The sequence below is a fragment of the Bombus pyrosoma genome, linkage group LG3 (genome assembly GCF_014825855.1).
Source record: "Bombus pyrosoma isolate SC7728 linkage group LG3, ASM1482585v1, whole genome shotgun sequence".
NCBI classification, from domain to species: Eukaryota; Metazoa; Arthropoda; class Insecta; order Hymenoptera; family Apidae; genus Bombus; species Bombus pyrosoma.
Genome location: NC_057772.1, coordinates 16,279,978 through 16,295,160, shown reverse-complemented (window position 1 = coordinate 16,295,160; position 15,183 = coordinate 16,279,978). Strand labels below are relative to the sequence as shown.

General features: G+C 33.8%; 2 protein-coding genes across 3 annotated transcripts in view; one reads left to right on the top strand and one right to left on the bottom strand.

Annotated features, from left to right (window-relative positions):
• The window catches only part of LOC122577914 (hormone receptor 4-like), a 155,745-nt gene extending 144,489 nt beyond the window's left edge, over positions 1-11,256 (top strand). Inside the window, exons 9-14 of one of the 2 annotated variants that reach the window (XM_043749617.1) lie at positions 1,429-1,563; positions 1,718-1,981; positions 2,442-2,634; positions 2,782-2,787; positions 3,371-3,498; positions 3,812-11,256. In XM_043749617.1, coding sequence (XP_043605552.1) covers positions 1,429-1,563; positions 1,718-1,981; positions 2,442-2,634; positions 2,782-2,787; positions 3,371-3,498; positions 3,812-3,892 — 807 coding nt within the window. In that variant the 3' untranslated portion in view covers positions 3,893-11,256. The remainder of the gene's footprint in view (positions 1-1,428; positions 1,564-1,717; positions 1,982-2,441; positions 2,635-2,781; positions 2,788-3,370; positions 3,499-3,811) is intronic. The other variant, XM_043749616.1, reaches the window with a different exon arrangement.
• Positions 10,317-14,505, bottom strand: LOC122577915 (serine/threonine-protein phosphatase 6 catalytic subunit). Its single transcript, XM_043749619.1, has 7 exons — positions 14,201-14,505; positions 13,961-14,056; positions 13,623-13,830; positions 13,412-13,491; positions 13,230-13,335; positions 13,001-13,162; positions 10,317-12,900 (listed from the first exon to the last, which is right to left on the bottom strand). Exons 1-7 carry the CDS (start codon positions 14,267-14,269, stop codon positions 12,710-12,712), a joined length of 912 nt encoding a protein of 303 aa, XP_043605554.1. The 5' UTR covers positions 14,270-14,505; the 3' UTR covers positions 10,317-12,709.
• Between the last annotated feature and the right edge of the window lie 678 nt (positions 14,506-15,183).

Here is a 15,183-nt window from a genome sequence, read left to right as displayed (position 1 = left end):
ATTCACCGCCCTAGAAAATTGCGACTACATACTGTCATGATCATTTGTACAATACGGTGGATATCTTCTAACTTTGAAATGGTCAACGGACGAATATTCATGTTCCTTAATTGCAACAGGATCCCACCTTAATATCACCATGGTTACAGTTGATTAGTCTCACAACTTCACAAAACTTACTTATAAACAAATGATAGAATTATTTGGTCGCGTCAGATCGCTAACGCGCGATTACGAAATAATCGCGAAACGAATAAAAAACAGAATTCACGATGTTTGGTAAGGATTTGGTAAGATTGCGCGTATATAATATGTATACATCGAAGGAGAGGCGTCAGTCGTTATCGACATCGCATCAAGATGACGACGACTCGGAGGTAGGGACAATAGAAAATCAGCGACAGCCGGTGCCAAGGACGGGCAGTTCTCCGCCGCGCGCCGGTTTCGTAACTCGTGAAAGTCTGCACAAGGGACACTGACCTCACCCTACCTCCTTCTCTTCCTCCTCCAACACCTTCGTCCCTCCATCTCCGCCGCGAGATCGCCGTCAGCAACGAGAACGCGTGTCCCACGACTGCGTGACGTTCGTCAATATGCACGAAACTTAAAGATAAAGCCGAGCAAAAACGGGGATCGCAGCTTTCTCCGAAAGTGTCACCGGGGACCTCAGACTACTCTCCCTAACCGTATATACTTCACAAATACCGATCTCGAGGATCGAAAGGTCAATGAAAGGCCAGATCAGATTTACGTAGAAAGCACGACCCCACGATTCGTCCACTGACAGATTGAAATTATCAAAGTGCGACCATCGTAGATCCTGCCATCTCGACACTGGATATATCGGAATATTCAGCAACTTTATTTCCACTGGTTCCAACCGATATGCTTGGAATAAAGTATGTGTACGACGTAAGATAGTACGTACATATGTATATGGAATTGAACAATTTAATACAAAAACGGCACATTTCATATCTAAATCTGTTTCTGGTTTTTTATATTATTTTTTTGTCGTTAGTTCAATTAACAATCCATTAATGATTAGAGTTCCTAAAATTTTAAGTCATTCGCTCAATTTCTCGCAGTAATAAATATATTTCTTGCAATTAGCGTAAAAATAATTGTAATTTTTATACGAGAGTGCTTTAAACGTTAGCATCTTTTGTACGAGCATCGAAATAAATGATTAACAAACTCCATTTAAAAATTGAAAATTGACCGTATTTTTTAAATTTCATCTATCTAGTAATCTTCAGATTTGTACATATATAATTAGTTTTCAAGTTATGTGATAAGTCCTACATAATCCTTTATTCCTTAAACCTCTCATAAATCGTCATACTGGAGTAGTAGCAGTATAACACTCAGAAACGATAAATTTTAACAAATTCAAATAGTTTAAGAGAAAAATTTTCTGTGTTTAAGGTGGTACACTTAAGGCAGAGGTTAGACAACACAGTAAGCAGTTCGAGGGATCGGTCTTTTCCTTTCGATGCAACCGTTGCTATGATCCAGTCTCTAATAGATTGCGACGAGTTCCAAGACATTGCCACGTTAAGGGTGCGTTTATCTGCTTCATAGTTTTTAAACTGTTCCATTACCATTCGTGCTGCACATTCTCTAGGGTTCTATACCTTTCCTATTCGAACGAATAAAATTTCAACACAAATGGTGTGTCTCTGTTCGCACGTGTACCTCCTATTTTATATTCCAGAACTTGGACGAGCTACTGGACCATAAATCAAACTTAAGCGACAAGCTGTGTCAGATAGGGGACAGCATAGTGTACAAGTTGGTGCAGTGGACCAAAAGGTTACCGTTTTACCTTGAGCTACCGGTCGAAGTTCACACGACGTTGCTCACCCACAAGTGGCATGAGATCCTGGTGCTGACCACTTCCGCTTATCAAGCGATACACGGTCAGCACAAGTTCTCCAACGTCGGAAGCGACGTGATGGGAGCGGATTTTATGCAAGAAGTAATTACTTTTCTATCCTTCGCTGCATTTAAATCTACTACTCCTCGATTTAGCAGAGATCCACAGATAAAGAACTTTCACTTTAACCAACGAATACAGTACAGCAGATTTATTTCATGACGTGAACCGATAGTACACACCTGCAGTCCACGGGTCGAGCATTTCTGTTCAAAGTGTAATGTAGAGTACGCTTTTTATCGCAAATAGTATCGGATAAATACGATCCTTAATAGAATCGTAATTGGTTGCATAAATCTTAGCCAGACAGATATGGTTCTGTATGGACATTCGTGAAATTCAAGCAGTACTTTCTACATTTAAACACGAGGAGATCATAGGAAGATTTATTTGAGGAACGAAGAAACTTTCTACTTTGAAAAATATAAAAAGGAACTTGTGACACTGTATTAATCAAACGTGTATCGTTTGAATTAGATTAAATAAATGTATTCGTACACAGGTTTCAAACAACATGTATACGTTGCAAACGTGCCTAACGAACATGATGGGCCGACCGATAACCATGGACCAATTACAACAAGACGTAGGGCTCATGGTGGAAAAAATTACATACGTCACATTAATGTTCAGGAGGGTGAGATTACGAATGGAAGAATACGTCTGCCTGAAAGTAATCACCATGCTCTCGCAAGGTAAGTATTCTCATCAGATAAATCATTTAAAAATGCACAAATACCGTACATGCCTGTTTTTTCTTTTCTTCTTTTCTTTTTTATTTCATCGAGATACTTAAGATATAAAGAAATACATTCTTTTTGCTAATGCTGCAATTGGCGAAGCAAAATGTAAGTTTGCGTGTAAATACGGTATAGGATGCTAATTTTTGCATATTTTTCATTTGTTTTATATGCCATATGTATAGAGTACAGCTCGTAATTATTCGAATAATTTCAAATCGAAAGAAAAGTACCTACATTCTCCATACGGAATACATTTATCAACCATCTGAACATAAGTAATGATATATTTATATTCTTTATATTGTTTGATATATTCTCAACAAATTTCAAAGTAAAATGATACTCAAGGAAGGATTGATAATCGTCGAGTAACTTTTAGAAAGACATCGCGAATTACTGAAGGAATTAAAATTTACTAACGATCGAATAGTTATAGTTATAGTGAAAAATAAAATTCAGGACTTCAAAGATAAAAATATAATAGTGCTCAGCAAATGAAGAAAGAAAATCTTAACAAACATGAATCGAAAAGTGAATATACAATTATCGAAAACCTTTCGAAAAATTTCCTTACGTTTGGTAAATCTATCCATACTTAGGCTTCTAAACCTTTTTTTTTTTATCACCCTATATAAGTCGCTATCAGCACATGTTCACGATTATTTCTCTTATATTTGTCCTCTCTTAGCACGTGGAGGTACTATGGAATTAGAACATCTACAAGAACGGTACATGAGCTGTCTACGGAGTTTTGTCGAGCACAGCGCGCCTCAACAGCCGAATCGATTTCATGATCTTCTCGTCAGATTGCCCGAAGTAAGTCAGCCATAAAAAAATTTCCCCTGGTCGTTCATCGTTTGTCGCGCGAATCATTTAGATTTTCACTTGACCAGATGGGTGTGCAGCGTAAAGTACAGAAGGACAAAAAAATAAAATAAAATAAAGTAGATAAAAGAAGTAAATAAATAGAAATATGAAAATATGCACAATTTTGTGATCGATAATAGAGAAAGATTCAAGCAATAGAGTATCCATGATAGTACGACCGTATTTATAAATGTTTTCGTGAGAGACGAGTTAGAACAGTACCTACAATCTAAGTCGATCCTGTTTTCTTCCTGAATTCCAGGTACAATCGGCGGCAGCTCTTCTACTTGAGAGTAAAATGTTCTACGTTCCTTTCCTATTGAACTCAACAATTCAAAGATAGTAAATAAAAAACAAACTGACGATAAACGAAGCTGAATACCTATATACATACTATACATATAAATATATACATATATATACACACACGAAAGATTATATTGTATGTATATATGTATATATATGAAAATAGAATCGAACAAACAAACAAAAGCAAACGGGAGAGACTTATAGGAAAAGGGAAAAGGGAAAGGCTTTGTTTGCGTATGTATAATAATTATATAAAAAAAGTATATATATAAATAATATAAATAATATAAATCTGTGTGTTCGTTGCGTTGTACAAAACGAAGAAAGTCGAGAAGAGAACGAGGAACCTGCGAAAAGCGTGATAAAACAGACAAAAGCGTTAGAAGGAAAAAAAACAAGAAAGAACAAAAACTAGAGAAAAACGAGAAGATTTGAAAAAAAGAGACGCAAAGGATACGGAGGAGGAGAGAGAGAGTGCTTTAGATAAGAAATAAAAAAAGCAAATTAATGAAAGAATATAAAGAGTTCGAAAGAGAGCGAGAGAGCGGGAGAGAAAGAGAGGGAGAGTGAGGAAGCGCGCCACCTCGAGATGGGAAATCAATCGAGGAGGGAACTGAACTTTTTTATCGAAACTGAAAGACTATAATAATATATTTCTGTACGCAGTACCGCGCAACTACGTCATTGTGTGTTCACGTTGCATAATCCGATCGATAATAAAACTCTCGTTACGTACGCTCACTGTAGGCCACCTACTACCACCTACTACTATTGCTGCTACTACTACTGCTACTGTTACTATTACTCTTCACCACTATCAAACTAAATAGCAGACTACCATTAAAACGACCGAAAGATCAATCGACCGATGTTGATGATAATGGTGATCATAATATTAACGATGATGATGACGACGATGATAATGGTGATGATGATAATCGACGACAAGTCACCAGCAACAGCACAAACGCAAAACAATCGATCAGTGAACAAATCGATCGCCGCGTATCTATGTATCTTTACACGCGGGTATAATAATTACAATATCACAGCCAAACGAGTACGCATTCTCGATAACAAAATAACTCTAAACGCCTATAAATACTTAAATACTCTCGTCTATGTATCCATGTGATCCTACCCTTAAACTAAACGACGTTGCAGACGTAAGTGTGATATTTCAGTTATCATTCTAATTAAGAGAAGATACAGGGAACACGGCCGTCGTCATTACTAGAACAAGGACTGACTGAATGGATGTTTGTAAAAACGATGACGATTTTTGCATAACTGTTAAATCGAAAAACAGAAAAACTGATGTTATTTGCATAAAGTGATGCAGAGACCAATTTGACGTCTACTGAATGGTACCCTTCAATTATACGAAGGAAAATATGCCCGACGTGGAACACATTTGGATGGAAATCTGGCTAGACTCTAGGCTACAGACTTATTGACTCGTAAATCGTCCTCGTTGTTATTGTCGTTCTTGTCGTCATTCACCGCTCCGAATCATGGTCCAAGCGCGCAACACAGAAGACTATATTATATATACATATATACATATATATATATATATATTCACGGTTTTGTTAATTTACATTTTATCGTCATCGACGTAAATCTTTACGCGTGTAATATCGTGCATCATTCACCGGTCGATTTTTTACTCGTCCTTCGAACGATCCGATCCTCCACTTTTCTCGGATCATGAGATCACGCGATTCTAGAGCTTACGAAAAGAGGGAAGTGTCGCGTAAACGAAACTCTTCTCACAAACGAGACGCTTCCGCGAGATTCTCGACGACTTTTAAATAAAGTTCGATTCGATGACTTGCAAATATTTTGCAAAATTTTTGTAATGGACGTTCTTCGAACTGATACTGATTTTCGATACGTAAGATAAACTTTTTAAACGTTTTTTATATAGTTCTAATGAATTCATAGCCTGCCGTATATCGAAGTGATATTTTTTCTATTGAAAATCCTTGCAAGGATCTGATCGTTCGAACCTGTGCGCGTGAGCGCGCGCGCTTCGTTTCTCGTTACCAAGTGTTCCCCATTGATTCGTGACAAAAGATTGTTTTTTATAATTCCTCGTTAAAATGACTGCGATAATTTCATAGTATTATATACAAGAAAGAAAAAGGAGAAAAAGAGAAGGTAAAATGCATAAACGAATGGAAAATATGACTAGCAAAAGACTTGGTATTTCTTTATTACGAGGAAGCTTATATTCGTAGCAAACAAAAAAAGTAATAGAGTAACAAAAGTTCGAGTATACCTTTTTCTTCTCGCGTGAGCTTTTATCGGACTTATGGAAAATTGTTGCCCACTTTGGCAAATGTAGATATAAATATGCATATACGTATGTATAATGCATATTTATGTGTCGCGGACACGTGTGATATTCGGTTTCCTTGCGACTCAGAAATACCTGGTTCTTCAGATTGGCTCAATTATTTAAGATAGCAAAACCAATTGTAGAAAATGGAAATAACGGTAGGAAACAAACCGGTGGCTGACGCCAGTCGAAACGTCTTGTTCGTGTCTTGGAAAGGAAAAAGAAAAAATGATGAATAATGCTCCTTGTATACGCATGTAATGATTAATTAGCGCATGTTCTATCACAACGTGATTGTCTCATCTTGCCTCCATAGAAGTTATCGTAAACACGCGCTAATTACCGCTACGCACGCGATCACGAGTACGATGAAATCGAATTCCCCTTTCTTTGATCCCGAAGGTCCGTTGTTGTGTCTTTGGATGCCTTCGGTCGTGTTGCATTTATCTTCATTCCCTGATCCTTAATTTTCTCTTCCTCTTATTTTCCTACACTACAAATTACAAAGCGAATATTCTGCTCAAAGCAAATTCCACCGAAGCTTTCGCAGGAAACTTTCTCTACTCCCGTCAACCTTGATGCCTTTTCTACATCTTTGAGATAATTTCGCCGAACTTGTGATCGTGAGCGCACATACGAAAAAAAAAAATCAACACGAGAACTATACACACAGACCTTGGGCCTACTAGCCTAGGGATACTTGTCCATACTATAAGACTTAACTAATGATGGGATACTTCATACGGTAAACAATGTATATTATTTGCGGTTAAGGAACTGGGGGTAACGGTTCCTGTATTCCCCGGACATCATCGTACACTTGTTCTGTGTTCAATTGGACGGTCGATAAGGTCGCAACCGCGAGTGATAGAAAGAAAGAAAACAAGCAAGATAGAAGAACGAAGAGAAAAAGAAAACAAGCTCGCTAAATTACGTTAAGAGAATATTTGACATGATATTGGCTAACGCGTATTTCTTTTTTCTTTTACTTTTTCTTCGAAAACATAAATCGCTCATAATTTCCTCACGTTTACACGCGAAAATTTACTTTGAAGTTACCGTTTAGTATAGTGCAATACGAAGAAAGGAAGCAATCGTGTTAGCATTTAGACCGATACATTTGTTCCTTTTGCTCTCTTTCTTTTGTCTCCTACCTTCATAGACATTTTTTACGCTCCTCGTTCCTTCCTCTTCCCTGCCCGCTCCCTCGAGTTGATCCACCAAACCGCGACTGTTCACCCTTATGTTCCTATAACCCTGCCCATCAACCAATTCTGTTTCCTTTTTTTATTCTCATTAGCTAGTAAAGATAATGTACTTCCCGCGGAGAACTCTTTTCTTGTCGCCTCCTATTTATTGTTAGCATGTACATACAACATCGAAACAGATGTTAAAGAACGGCGAGGAAAAAAGAACGCCGCGTTAAGAGAAAAAAGCACCGAGTTGGACTGTCTATTATATTACATTATATATAAGTATATAAATATAAATATAAGTATATAAATATAAATATAAGTATATAAATATAAATATAAATATAAATTATAAATATAAATATGAATATAAATATAAATATAAATATGTATATTGTATAAAAAGAAATGTGCACCGATGTCTGGGAGTACAGCAGCTGCTTACGGGAGAGCTATACGTTGGATCAGCAAGACTTAGGGCATTATACTACCCGCGAGTATTATCATGCCCAACCTTTAATATTTAAGTGCGAGTGAGAGTCTATTGAGCAAAAGTAAAAGAAAAATAGATGAAATTTAAAAATATAAAAAATACATATGCCTCTCGTTTGTGGGTTTAACTTTGTACATATTGTACGAAAGGTTTAATAATAACTACGTTGAAAGTACTAGTCCTGTCTCTTTGTATAATTCCGTGTTATACCTGTTCTTATATAGTGTCAAGCGGTGCAACAGCGTTTCTAATCCTGTGTCAGCCATACGATTGAGCCTGATTAAAATTATGCGATGCAGGATATGTATGTGACACCACTTTAGTTATACATGTTTAGAATCTTCTAACGAAATAACACGAATAGGATATATCGTTTTGCCGAGTCGTCTATGCTCTGTTCACAAATGTCGGGATGGTAATAAAAACTTGTATTTCTTTTGGGGCGATGAATCATAACGATTATATATATATATGTTATCGTCATAGGCTAATTGTTTCAAATGTTACATATATTACCCCATATATATATTACATTATATATATGAGGAAATATATGTAACATCTGAAACAACTTGCCTATGTACAATGTACATTTGAGCTACAAACCGCGGCATCAAAATCGTTAAGGATTGATGTGATATTGAAACAACGTTCGTATTTATATTGTCAGATTAGGACGTTCTTATGTATTTCATTCACCGAAATATTTTTCTTGGCTATCAATTTACTGATCTCTGGATCTCCTAAAAATGTCAGCTTATTATTTTCTTATTAAAACGATGAAATTTTCAAACGCGCACCATTACTTCGAACGGATTGGTTAACACTGAAGTATGCTGCTTGTCACGGTATAAGCAAAGAAGCGCGAAATGCAAACGTTAACCCAAAAACGACGGGCGAAAAGAAAACACGAATGCCAGACTGGCAAGAGGAAATACTTTTTCAATGAGTGAGTCAAAGTTACCAATTTCTACCTACGTTTAGGAAGTACATTTTTATCATCTCGTTTACCTTCGACTATTCCTTTTGTAACTGAGATTTGGGCACCGTGTGAATTGCTGCTTTGCCAAGAACCGAATACTGCTATACTGCTGCGAATCATTTTTTTTACCAACTTTTGCGCGCGAAATACGATTTCTCGTTGATGAACGTAAACATTTGCGAAATTGCTCCATCTAGCATTTTTCGAATTTTTACACCTGATTTGATAACGATTTCGAGCTTTATATCGCGCATGAATGTATTTTTTTAATGAATGTTATTTTATTAGGAATAATTCAAATATCATTCACGCATTTCTTGTATTTTATATGCACATTACATTTTACAATTTTTTGCACGAATTATTCAAAATAGTTGCACATCGACATTTTATTATAATGTGCAATTTAACAATTTGGTAAGAACTTTACTTATCGTCACAAATATAGAATTTATATGTGTAGTTGGAATTTTTCTTTTTGAAAGCAAATACTTAAAGAATAATGCATAATTAAACAGACTGAAAATCTACATATAATCTTTTGTCAAAATCAAATACTTAATTAAATACTCTAGTCGATGTAAAAGAGAATATGTTTATATAATAAGTTTAATACAAAAATTTACATATTTTATTTTTTATCGTTAGCAAAAAATTTCATTAAATACCAATTTAGCTTATTCGTTGCATTTTTTCACTGCATTGCGTCCTTCATGCAATGAGCTCCAAAATTCGTTCAATTGTTGTCATTTTACTGAGTAACAAATAATTATTAATAATGCGATTATACACGGAATACGACGAAGTACAACGAGAAGTATAACACGGACGCGCTTGCAGATTTATAGTCGGGCAAAAAAATTATCGCATTTGTTTTCATAAAGATGTGTATATAGATGAAGTTGATAATCATAAGAATAAATTCATTGTTATCGCAAGGATTAAGCATTGTAAGATATAATATAATGATGTTCATCCGACCAATAAATCGGAAGCTATCGGTTCTGGGCAAAACAGGCTAGACTTCACAGGTGACGCGTAAACCCCCTGTATTTTTATGAATAAATAAGATATTTTAAAAAAAAAAGTAAATCTGAAGTCTGTTTGGAGATGCCTTTCATAGGGATTATATAAATGTAGATAATATATTATACATATTGAACATAAATACACTATATTATTATATATAAATAGTAAGGAATAAATAGAATTATTATATATACGATGAAAATAATATTATTACAAGTAAATAAACTAATTAAAGATGAACAAATTTGATGATATCTTTATTATTCCATACCCATACCTACATACGATAGTTTCCTCCTTTATTATTTCACGGTATATATATATATGTATGTGTACGTATATGTGTATGCGTGTTATATGTATATATTTGTACTTTACTTATCACAATAATAACGGGAGTATTATTGATAATGTCAGTTGCAATTTTTGCGCATTTTTATTACAGACGTTTCATTACATTAACATAACAAAATCTATACTTTCAAGGTACATGATCGTTAAAATGTTGTCTACCTGTGAGATCTTTAAGAATTATGCGCAGTGTTCAAGCTCCTGCACAAAACGTTTATTAAGCTAAAGTAGTCTCATTATTTAATGTCATTGTCTTTATTCCAGTGAGCTTACCGATGTAAATCGCCGCAAGCGCTTGGACACTTCGATAAGGTTAAAGCGATCACAGACAGAGGCATTTCAAAGGTGACTGCTGTGAATACCTAAGTAGACACAGAAGCTAATACTTTTATGATTCCTAGGATATCCGTACTACGTAGGCATTCTTACGCATCACCACCGTTTTACGATAATAATAGAGGCTGCAAAACCGACAGATCGAGTTTGTAACGTAAACTCCGTGTCTTGCCTTGTGTAATGATCTATCTAATATAATATCAATAATGTAAATACAAAGAATTGATTAATGTAAAATCGTATAGTTGCATATTGTAACAATCTGGATATATTATATATATATATATATAATATATATATAATATATATATAATATATATATATAAATCGTATTTTTTATCGATAATATTGTAAAATGTAAAAAGTATCGTGTAAAGCAATCATCGAATTGGACGCCGAAATATCTTACGAGATAATAATAAAGATCGAAATATGATAAAGTAATTGTTAATGATAGTTTCTGGAATATAAAAAAGTGAAGAGAATTCCTTACACACGCCTTTGTTAAGCTCTCTGTTATTTATATGATCCGTCCTAGTTCGTCTATGATTATCCGTCAGTAGAAAGTATTTACTTCTAGTAGACCGTCGTGTTATAGTTCTGAAGGCACTGTTCAAAAGTTGACTATTTTTATTTTTTTTTTTTTCATTTTTTTTTTGAAATAACAAGTCTTCAAAACATTTTCAAACGATCCGACATGGAAAATCGTTACAAACATCGATGCAATTTTCACATGCCTCGCTTGAACTATATCACAAAACTCAAAATAGAGTAGTTTCAACTTGACAGCCAGTGCCAATGCCAATGCCATAATTGTCGGGTCTGTGATCGGTTAGGAATATCATGAGCTAGTAAATCGATGGTCAGAATTCAGGCTTATGATACGCAATGGCCGGTGCGTTCCATTGATTATGTATCAATATCGTATCATTATATTACACAAACGCTTATTAATTTAGAGGCACATTGCTAAGGGTCTTGGTTCTTAAAAGTTGCTCCCTACATTAATGAACTTATGACAGTCTAGCTATTATAATTATTCAGTACGACAGCGATTTGGCATATAATGTGAAAACTGTACAAAGATTCTGAGAATATAATAATATTCAAACTATTGCTCTGTACACATAAAAGTAGAACATAGTTAAAAAGGCCGGTATTATGAAAAAATTTCAATACTTTTTAAGATATTTTGCAAATAGTATTTTGAGCCCATAAAAGGAAAAAAGAGAATGAAATATAAAATTGTCATGTGCATAAAAATAATAAGAAAACTTCTATTATATAATACAATTTTTCTACTCAATTTCCTTACCTAGGCAGGAAAACTTTGGCTACTGCTACATACTATTTGTACCTCGGCAGAATCGCCGACTTTATGCTGCTAAGAACACTGATTGCGCATCTAGAATAAAAAGAATTGCACGCAGCATACACAGTGTCTAAATCAGAAACAGATCAATTACATACTCAGGAAGACCTTAACAGTAGTATATATGCTCACGCTTTAATAAACCTGAATTCTACGCACAACGATCATAATATCAATGAAGCATTCACTATACTCAGAGACTCTCCCACTTCGGAATGTTTAAATGGTTTCTCATTTATTCATTCATACATTACTGAACCTGCTGTTGTTTGTGTTCATAACTTATTTTAAAGCTCTTAGCCTTTAGAACGGTACATTCACAATACTGCTCTGAGATACGAATGCTCTAGAATGTCCACAGTAGACAGCAAAAGCGTCTAGACCACAGTGTTCACATTTCAATGCGAAACATTTTTCAAACTAGGAGAATCAGGCTGATGCAATGGCAGGCGTAATTATATATAAAAGTTAATTTCTTAATATACAAAAATGGATAAATTTCCTAAAAACTGTGTAAAATCATTCCCTGAATAAGCAATCACACGATAATCCTGTTCTCCAAATAACATTTAAGTATAAAAACATAAACAAAATTTTTTTGATTAAAATTCTAAATAATACTTCAAAATTTGATGCTCCGTCAAAGTATCAGCCTGTGTCCATCAACATGAAGAAACAGTCATGTAATTCCGTAACGTCTAGACGCAGATACCACCTTTCTGCATCCAAACAAATGGAACACTAGATTAGATCACAAAAAGTATGGTGTAATAGTTAAAGGTGGAATTACTCTTTCAGAATCAGGCACTGCCTGAAATAGCACTGGGTTTCTTTGATCGACAGTTGTAAACTGTAAAATACTAGCTACGTTACCACAACGATAACAATAATTTGGAGCTGACCATACTGTTACAAGCTTATCATTAAACATGTACCTATAACCTGTAAATAAGATAGAAATATATAAAATATAATCATAAAGTTCTTTTGTTACACAAATTATATGTAAATAAATACGTATAATTTGTGTAACAATACATACCTTCATGAACCAATTGATGAGCTCTACAAATAAGTTTAAGATCGTTGATTTCCATAAATTCATATGTTACTTTACTTCCAAATAACCAACCTGCTCCACGTGGACTAATAGTCCATGATTCAACATCTTCTGGATCGGACCAAACCAAATCACAAAAAGCACCTAAAACAGAAATTGAAATGTATTCAAGTATAACATAACGTAGCATATTAAAAAACAGTGAAAATACCTTTATGCGGAATTTCTTGATTTCTTTCAATCGTTCTAATTTGATCTAATGTTTTAATGGCTGGAGACAACCCACCATGTACACAAAGTACTTGTTCATCAATTAACTAAATAAAAATATCCACATTTTTATTAAACATCATAACACAATATTAAATTCATTTATTATTTACAAATACTAACGGCAGCAACTGCAAGTAAGTCGAACACCTTACAACAGTATTTCCATGCATTTGCATTGCCATATTTGTTTTGACATTCATCTGCATAGAATATAATAAATCCAATTATCATAATTATCAAATATGCAGCGTAATGAGTTACTATCAAATAATCTTGTAGATGTTATATTACAATAAATACATCACATTTTTATAACATAATATATACTAACCATAGAAACCATAAACATGAGTGATTTGTCTGGATTCGTGATTTCCTCGAAGTAATGTTATTCTATCAGACCATTTAGCTTTAAGTGTGAGTAGGCGAGTAAATGTTTCTACGCTATAATACCCTCTATCTACAAAATCTCCCATAAATATATAATTTGTTTCTGGCACAGCGCCTCCATTACGGAATAATTCTTCTAGATCGTAAAACTAAAAGAAAATAAACAATCGTAAAAACCTATTTATATAGAAGAATCATATCTTTATCGTTGAAATAGTTATCGTTATCTCTAAAGATATCGATATCATGTTGAGGTTAGAATAAAACTCTAAAGTTTACCTGGCCGTGAATATCTCCACATACTGTTACCGGAGTAGATACTGGTTGAATATTAGATTCCTCTAATAATATGTCACATACCATGTCACAAAGTTTCTGAACAAAATTAATTTTATTGTTAGGAGACATATAGGAGGTTCAAGTAACCTATGAGTGTATGTTTAAGGTCTTGTTACATATGTTAACAAAATACAACATAATTGGTAGTATTATTATTAATATTTTTCATATATTATTTACCTTAAGGTCATTTTCAGGAAGATACTTGCACTCTTTTGCAAGTTCCATCCATTTATCGATGTCTGACATTTTGGACTCGTATCGCAGAAAAATACTGATCGCGCCCTCACTTACATATGTGTGCACTGAATTTGTAGTTAATTTATATATTTTTAAGAATCGTTTTAGCGAATTAATTTCAATTAAACTTCCGATCTTTATTTATTTTACTCATAAGACTTTAGACATTTTATTTAACAAAAAATGTCTATTTTTCATCATGTTAAACACAAAATTAATTGACCTACTGTGAAGTAAGATTAAAAAAGACCAATTTTCATTCTGTTCAATCCTTCCATATTATTGGTCCTAAATTTTCGTACTATAAAGAGAAAATATATTTGAAACTGAAACCATTTTAATAAAAATATATCGAAATATCTTTCTACTCGTTATTAATAATGCCAATATATACAATCGTGTCATATCACAATATATGTAGTTGCTACTTAATGATTTTAAAGTAGATATTACTTTTAGGAATATATGATATATCTTCCAATAATGTCATATAAATCCTAGTAATTTTTGTTTTTCTCTCGTGCGCTTAATAAAAAGTTTGGGAGACTATTTGATAATTTTACTACGCAAACTCAAAACTACTCAGTAGAAAATTTAAATTTATATCATTCCAATGTTTTCTAAAATTATATACTATCTGAACATTGTATTAATCATGAAACATTTGATGAAATTACATTTGCAGAAAAATAACTATAATTAGTATATTGGAAGGATACGTTTTAACAGAATAAAAAATGGATTTTGTTTAAATGTTTTTTATACAATTACATAAAATCATTAGCCAATGCATCAGCACAATGTTAATAATCAGAAATTAATAATTATGATATATATTATTGCTTTCAATTAATAATTACAATGATAATATGACGCAACCTATTAAAAAGTTTTAATATTATATATAACTGTATATAATTATT

Coding starts and splice junctions, on each gene's coding strand:
- LOC122577915 (XM_043749619.1), bottom strand. CDS start 14,269: ATGTCAGACATCGATAAATGGATGGAACTTGCAAAAGAGTGCAAGTAT. Junction 14,057..14,200: donor TTCCTGAAAATGACCTTAAG/GTAAATAATATA, acceptor AATTTTGTTCAG/AAACTTTGTGACATGGTATG. Junction 13,163..13,229: donor TCAAGAAATTCCGCATAAAG/GTATTTTCACTG, acceptor TTTCTGTTTTAG/GTGCTTTTTGTGATTTGGTT.